The 8447-nt window shown below is 40.4% G+C and overlaps 1 protein-coding gene across 2 annotated transcripts in view; it reads right to left on the reverse strand.

Annotated features, from left to right (window-relative positions):
* The window catches only part of nlrx1 (NLR family member X1), a 29390-nt gene extending 21533 nt beyond the window's left edge, over nt 1–7857 (reverse strand). The window contains exons 1-5 of one of the 2 annotated variants that reach the window (XM_086080706.1): nt 7731–7857; nt 7340–7403; nt 5770–5882; nt 4219–4609; nt 2494–2725 (exon numbers count right to left, since the gene is read on the reverse strand). In XM_086080706.1, coding sequence (XP_085936832.1) covers nt 2494–2725; nt 4219–4609; nt 5770–5882; nt 7340–7359 — 756 coding nt within the window. In that variant the 5' untranslated portion in view covers nt 7360–7403; nt 7731–7857. The remainder of the gene's footprint in view (nt 1–2493; nt 2726–4218; nt 4610–5769; nt 5883–7339; nt 7404–7730) is intronic. The other variant, XM_086080707.1, reaches the window with a different exon arrangement.
* Nucleotides 7858–8447: the final 590 nt, after the last annotated feature.

Below are 8447 nucleotides of genomic sequence, written 5' to 3' on the forward strand. Positions count from 1 at the left end.
CTGCGTGCCAAGTGCACATATGGACACCCTTGTGCTTGAACATGGTGTTCGTTATGGTCAGTCCGTGACGAGCACAGAAGTCCAACAACAAAACACCGCTCGGGTTTTGATCGGGGGGGCCGTTCCTCCCAATCACGCCCCTCCAGGTCTCACTGTCATTACCCACGTGAGCGTTGAAGTCCCCCAGCAGAACGAGGGAGTCCCCGGGGGGAGCGCTCTCCAGCACACCCTCCAAGGACTCCAGAAAGGGTGGGTACTCTGAGCTGTTGTTCGGTGCATAAGCACAAACAACAGTCAGGACCCGTCCCCCCACCCGTAGGCGGAGGGAGGCTACCCTCTTGTTCACCGGGGTAAACCCCAACGCACAGGCGCCTAGCCGGGGGGCAATGAGTATGCCCACACCTGCGCTGCGCCTCTCACCGTGGGCAACTCCAGAGTGGAAGAGGGTCCAGCCCCTCTCGAGAGGATTGGTACCAGAACCCAAGCCGTGTGTGGAGGTGAGTCCGACTATATCTTGTCGGAACTTCTCAGCCTCGCACATCAGCTCGGGCTCCTTCCCTGTCAGAGAGGTGACATTCCATGTCCCCAGAACTAGCTTCAGTAGCCGAGGGTCGGACCGCCAAGGCCCCCGCCTTTGGCTGCCACCCAACTCACTGCGCACCTGACCCCTTTGGCCCCTTCCACCGGTGGTGAGCCCATGGGAAGGGGGACCCACGTTGCCTTTTCGGGCTGTGCTTGGCCGGGCCACCAGACGCTCGCCTTCGAGCCCCACCTCCAGGCCTAGCTCCAGAGGGGGGCCCCGGTGACCCGCGTCCGGGCAAGGGAAACGAAAATCCAAAGTTTGTGTTCATCATTGGGGTCATTTGAGCCATGCTTTGTCTGGTCCCTCACCTAGGACCTGTTTGCCATGGGTGGCCCTACCAGGGGCATGAAGCCCCGGACAACATAGCTCCCAGGTTCATTTGGACACGCAAACCCCTCCACCACGATAAGGTGATGACTCACGGAGGGGTTTGCATGATGTTCATGTTAAAAATATCACATATAAGCTTGGTAAGTTTACAAGACGTTACAACCATATTATCCTGGCGTCCACTATAACAACTAAAAACGTGAGATAACACCGCAAACAATTTTCTATGTTGTTCTTATGTGGGAAAAGGGTCAAAATCAGCAACAACAAAAAACAAAACATTTTTTTCCAGGAGAAAAAATGCAGGACTACTAATTTTTAACATGAAGTAACTTGTGAAATTATGCACCTTTTTAAAATTGTAAAATACAACTTGACCCCAGTCTCCACAAATATATGCATTATTAAAAACAAGTGTGATATTGATTTGTGATGGCATAATTGCATTTGTAAGACTTTGGTGACAGCTCAGTGCATTGTTCTCTTCCTATTAAGAGCTATTTCATTTTTAACATGAAGCAACTTGTGAAATTCTGCTCATTTTTAAAATGGTAAAATACAACTCCACAAATATATGCATTATTATTCAATTTATTACTGCTAAATTTTGACGTGGACGTGTCTGCTGCATTGTGACTGGAATTCCCCCAGTACAGGCTTCCCAAGTAAGGAGCGGTCATTAATCGCGTGTTTAAAAAAAAAAAAAAAGTGGCGTTAAAGGAACTTTAAATTACATCAGCACGGAAAACAACAAGCTGATACATCAAGCTGATATGAGAATCCTCCCATTCCCCTCTTCCTCCCTTATCAGCTTGATGTTTGTCTGTGCTGCCGGTGGTGGCCACGTTGATCACTTGTAAAGCATGAAATAAAAACTTGAAGGTACGTACAACACGTGTCCAAGCTATAGTTTTTCATTTTTAAATATCGTGTGATGATATTGGCGCATACTTTTTGGATCACCCTGTACATTAATGAACATTTTGAAAATAATAAATATGTTAAGACAAAACTGAATTGGACTGAACTCTGTAGAATACCCATGACAAGATCTTTAACATTGGATTTTGTATTATCTATATTAACACACTGAGATAGATTAGTGAGATATGATTTAACATATGATTTAAATCAATTATAAGTAGATTGAAGTATATTTTGCCACTTGCAGTTAACTGAAGGTGACATCAGTGTTGCGCAAGTCTCAGGTAACAACCAATCACAGCTCAGCTTCAGAAAACAGGTGAGCTCAGGATTGGAGAGCAATCACAACCAATCACAGCTCACCTGTTTTCTGAAGCTGAGCTGTGATTGGTCCTTGCCTGAGCAACATTGATGTCATCTTCAGTCGACAGCAAGTGGCAAAATGGCCGCCCCCTGAGATGGATAAAAATGGCTTGATTTTGCTTCATAACTCTTATTCCACAAATATAATATTAAACAGAATGTCATGTTCAGACTAGTGAGGTCACATATAACAAATTATTGTCAAGAAATGTTTAAGATTGACTTCCACTTTGATGAATAGAAACATAATTTTACAGAAGTTGAACATCCTATTTGCATCTTGTTTAATTTACCTCTGGGAGAAGGTACTTGCGGAGAAGGTTGACGACTACTGCACCAGCAGGCAGCGACTCATTTGGATCACTGCAAAGCTCTGTGGATCCAATCCTGAAGTCAAGTTTCATCTTTTCCATCCCATTGAATAAGAAGAGAACATCTTTGGCCTGGTCGCCCTCCCCACTCAGTAGAGGGTTGTTTTTCAAGTGGAGGTACTTCCTAGTGACCAGGCCTCTCAAAGACGCATTCCTGGTCAAAATAAAGCACAAGGAACAAAATCAAGACAGTTGAATTGCTTGGCACAGCCACTTCAACTGAACATAGCAGGTTTAATTCCCAATTCACTTGTGTTGACATACGGCAAGATACACACGCTGAATTTGCAGCAACTGATGATTCCATGCAGCAATGTCCTTCCTTACCTAAATCGAAAAATTCTTCTGAAACGGAATTGTTTCTCAAACCTCTTTGTGGGTAAAACTCCCCAACTTTTTTTTTTGTTAGGCTTTTCAAATGTTTAATGACTCCTGTCTTTGTATAACTGACACTTCTGCCTTTTTCTGTAAACATTTGCCCATGGTAAGTACTGTTTACCACAAAATACTTGTGTGTGTGTGTGCGTGCGTGTGTTTGTGTGTTTTTTTAGGCTGAATTGACTGTAAATATTCCTTCAGGCCCATCAGCCTGGCATGCTTTTGTTTCATTTCTTGCAGTGTCATCTTGGCAAAGGAATTGTAATTACTCTATTACTAGGAGTGTCAGGCGATTAAAATGTATAATCACAATTAATCGCATGACTTCAATAGTTAACTCACGTTTAATTGCAAATTTTATATATGTTCTAAATGTACAATACAATATTTTTCATACTCTTGTTAACATAAAAGTGGGGAAAAAAAGTAAACTAATAGAAATATGGCTGCATCTTTTAGTCATTGATACAGTAATTTCATAACATTTTGTTAAAATTAAAAAGATGTACTGTACTGTAAAAAACAAGTGTGATATTGATTTGTGATGGCATAATTGCATTTGTAAGACTTTGGTGACAGCTCAGTGCATTTTTCTCTTCCTATTAAGAGCTATTTCATTTTTAACATGAAGCAACTTGTGAAATTCTGCTCATTTTTAAAATGGTAAAATACAACTTGACCCCAGTCTCCACAAATATATGCAATCTTATTACATTTATTACTATTAAATTTTGACGTGGACGTGTCTGCTGGAATTCGCCCAGTACAGGCTTTCCAAGTAAGGGGCGGTCATTAATCACACACTAACTCAAAATTAACACACTCATTTTGACATCCCTATCTGTTACAATACCAACATATTATGTATCGCTTATCCTGCTCCAGGGTCACAGAAGACTGGTAGTGATGGTAAAATGAAGCTTCATGAACCACATATTTTACTCCACTGATGGTGCTCTTGGTTTAAAGATAAAGGCTGGTGCAATAGAAAGTGATTACATTTTCACTGCATCTTTTAACCAAGAGCGGCATCTAGAGGAGTAAAAAAATATCACAAGTGCTTCATGAAGCTTCATTTTCCCATCACTATAGACTGGTCACTGTTTATTCAATCACAGGGTTGACACATAGAGAGGGACTAGCTTTTATGTTAACATCCATGGACAACTTGACAACTAGATTCCTTTAAGAACTTAACTTACAGGACATGCGCTTGTACTTGTACCCAGAGATGAGCACATTTAATCGAATCATACAAAAAAGTCTTACTTAGTTAGCTCGCCAAGATCCTCACACGAAAAGGGAATCAGCAGTTTGAAGTCAGTCAGCGTGGTCCCAGCACACCAATCCAGCACCAGCTTTCGGACAACCGTGCTTTTACCTGTTCCGACTGCTCCGTACAGCAGAACGTTGAGTCCTCTCTCCTCACGCTGGTCTTTATTCATTTCAAAAAGCTGCTCTACAGTCACGGAAGTGCCTGAGGAATCCTGGATTTTCAGAGGGGAGCTGAGGAGTCCTGCTCTTTCCTCCGGCTTCCTCTCTAGAATCAGTGGATCCACATGCATTGTCTCTGGGCTAAAGTAGCCTCCAAACTGCTTCTCCTCCTGGGGAAGATGGCTGAACCATAGCAACAGCTTCCTCTTGTGGATCTCAGTCACATCTAGAAAAAGTGACCGAGGCCGTTTAAAAACATTTCGTTTGTTTAAAGAATCTCTCCAGTCTCATCTGAAAAATAATTTTGGCTGAGAGACAGAGAGATATGCATACAAACGATGACTTAAATTGAAGCAATACTTTGCTTAAGTAAATTTAGCATTCGTTATTACTTTAGATTAGTAATGCAATGGAGTTGAAAGTTAAAATCTTTGAATGTCTCACGATTTTATTCGATTTTCGATAAAGGACGATTTTTGATTCAAAATGAATTGATTGACAGATTTTTGCTTCAATTTATAGATGTTCAAGGAATCGTAATGATCTACTCCAGTCTGACTCGCTAATGCTAATTAGTGCGCTACTCGCGGCACTTTTATCACTCAGAAGAACGGCTCCATGCTGCAAAAAAACTACTTTTATTGGAATAACTTGATCGTGACTTTTTCCTTCTACTCTCTAATGTGGCTACAACTTTAACAGTGTATCAGACCGCGTGGAACCACACTGCCCCTAGGTGGCCAAATCGGGTACAATATGAACAGCGCTCCCAATAAAAGGCACACATAAACAAATCGAAGACAGTATAAAATAATTAAAATAAAATCGATTTTTGGGACATTAAAATCGATTCTGAAACTTACTAAATGAGAATCGCGATTCTTATGAGAATCGATTTTTTGGCACACCCCTAGTTAAACATGTTCAAATCCATCTGAGTGTGAAAACTGAACATTAGTCTGTTAAAAGGTTAATTATTTAGCACAACTACTGTATTGGACCACAATAAAATGTGCTTGTGTAATAAAACAGAGTCTAATAGGGGGTACAGGTACACGGTATAGTGTACTGTATATTCCCCTCCAAAAGTATTTGAACAGTGATACCAATGGCTTAATTTTTGCTGGAGACCGAAACATTTGAATTTGAATACGAGGCAAGAGGTCAACAGTTCAACTTCAGCATTTCTAGGAATTTACATGTGGAGCCGACACATAACTTACAACTTAGCGTCCTTTTCAAAGCTTCAACTTTTCTATCACTTTGGTAATGGTTCTTTTGCCTCATCGGTACAAAAAAAATTCTTGCAGAATTATTTACATGTCTGTCAATACTTTTGGATGCCGCAAAAGAAAAGACAGATTTTCATCAGAATGAGCTGTTCACCTGGTTCTACTGTAGTGGAGCAGACCTTCCTGCAGTACAATCCAACACCTGGGTAGAGACAAACATCCACTCTCCTCTTCCACTTCCAAAATACGAAAAGATGACTCAACTGTCTGAGAAAAACACAGCCTGATCATTCTGGTCAGTTCATCAGGAAATAATTGTTCATACACTTTAAAGGACGCTCCATTCCCACAATCAAAAAGGTGACTTTCCTTGCGTGACACAGCCTGTTCTTGATAGTAAACACAGCCTGTTCTTGACAGTAAGTCTGATTCGGTATGATTGTGCTTCACATCAGGCATGTGCACAGAGAGACACTTAGTGGTGTAACATTGATGAGAAATATTCTTCAGTGCCAGGTGTGCTAGAGCCCCTGCGCTGCAGTTTGAGCAGAGGTGTGTAGACCTTTGCATGTACTGCAGCTACCCTTCACCTCATTTGTAAATAGGTTTATTAACTGTGTTGATTGCGTTAACAGAAATTACTACTCCAACTGTTTTTCTTCATTGCGTAAATAATTTTGGCAAAATTGGCAATCATTTAGATGTATTTTTTTTGTTTTGATCACTTGCCCCCATAAATGTCTGTGCAGGTGCCTACTTCACACAATGTTTAAAAGCAGAAAACAGCTGCCAATGTCCTGCTTGCAGGTTCAAACAGGTATATTAACATACCTGAGGCACTGACTGTTGGATTTAAAAGAGCATACCAAATTATCACCTTTCATTTGAACTAATGCTTCTTCAAGGCTGCGCTTTAAGAACTTATGCTGTTTTTTCCCCCTATAATCATGAGAACACTCATTGATATAATGCATACCATCGCCCTTCACAGGCCATCAAATGCCAGCATTTCAACTAATTTATCAGACTCATTCATACACATGCACTTAAAACATCCCCTTCAAGACAAGCTGTCACATTGTTTACACGCTTGCGGATCTAGTAAAGTCAGACAGGTCTGTACACTTAAATAAACGTATTAAAAGATTATGGGTTGGACTTGTGCATGATTCACTGTAGGAGTGAACGTGTGCATTTGTGACATTCAGATGGGATTTTATTGACTTATTTATGTATGTGTGTATGTATGTATGTATGTATGTATGTATGTATGTATGTATGTATTTATTTTTAGCAAAGCATCAGTGATTACTACAGAACTAGAAATAGAACTCAAGCTGTAGAAAAGTAGTACACACATCTGAGTCCAGCTGTTCAGTACAAAATGGTAAAAGGGACAATAAGGTCTCCCACTCTAACTGTATTACACAATGCAATACATACTGTAAATATGTCACAGTTAAGGGTGAGTACATACACACGTTGTTTTTCATTTTAAGATGTCTTCGTGCACCTTTATCAAGCAAAATCAAAGGGTGAGTAATTCTATTTGATTTTTGTTGACTGTTATTTATATAAAATGTAGCACCTGCCTACCAATTCCGAAGTTTCCTAACATTCCCGAATCCACGTATTGTCAGTGTTTCATTTGTCAGTGAAGAGAAGAAGCTCTACAGTGATGAGCAAAATAACACAACACAAAGTTGTACATCATTGAAACTTACCGCTGTAGCGAGGAGCTCATCCTGGTCTGCTATAATCCCAGCGGAAACTTTATGCGGGATTTAGCTGGATGGAAACATTACAATACAAGGCACCGCGATGTTAAACAACGAAATTATTTGATCCCGAATAAATATATAGTACACTGGTAGGTTTCGAAAACATAACTAAACAACACGTTTACCCGCAGTCATTGCTCCCGTTATAACGACAGATCTTCACACCTCCCAACCCACACCTAACAAACGCTGAAACCGCAGCTGCATTAAGATCACTAACATGTAAATTACCTTCTTATCGACAGTGTTCACATTGACAGCTGTCACTAGTAAATATGAAACAGAGGAAGCGACAGCTCGTATATATTATATAGATACCAATGTATTACCGTACCTCTTTATTGTCTGCAGCAGAGTATTATGCCTTAGCAGTCGGTAATCAAATGTCGTTCATTTAAAGGTTTTTGCCTGGGTCCAGTCTCGAGTGAACTAATATGTGATTGATTAAGCGTCATTTGCTTACCTATAAGGAAGTGCCTACAGTCTACGTCCGCAAGATTTGCTTCAAAATAAAACTGAACCACAACACTAAAGTACGTTATGAAAAACTACGTAAAAAAAAAAAATAAGTCGGTTATGTGCAGTAACATTACTGTACGTCTACTTTTATAACGGCAATTTTTTAATAACAGCTGATATGGCATTGAGAGTTATTTTGAAGGAAGAAACTTCATACTTTCGGTTGGTGAAGCTAACCTCTTCTTTTTTACGGAGTCAAGCCAGCCGTTCTTTGTTTCAAGTTCACCCGTACTCTTCGCCCTTTTCTAGGATTTACGGTAGTGTGCGCGAAGCTGAAAGGCCAAGACTTTTGAAGCCGCGAGGCCGCCATATTACCACTCCCAAGAAACCTTTCACGGCATACGATTGGAGAACATTTGAGACAGTACTTAATAGAAATAGTGAGATTTATGATGTTTTAAATTTGTTAAACATAAACTAGAGGACTTAAGACATTTTACAACTTGCCTTAAATACATGTATAAATTAAATTCTTAATGATGTTTACAGGAGGAAACTTGTAAATCAACAAAAGATGCCTCTGTATTGGGGT

Source organism: Leptonotus elevatus, chromosome 7 (genome assembly GCF_054856555.1).
Source record: "Leptonotus elevatus isolate MCC_2025b chromosome 7, RoL_Lele_1.0, whole genome shotgun sequence".
NCBI classification, from domain to species: Eukaryota; Metazoa; Chordata; class Actinopteri; order Syngnathiformes; family Syngnathidae; genus Leptonotus; species Leptonotus elevatus.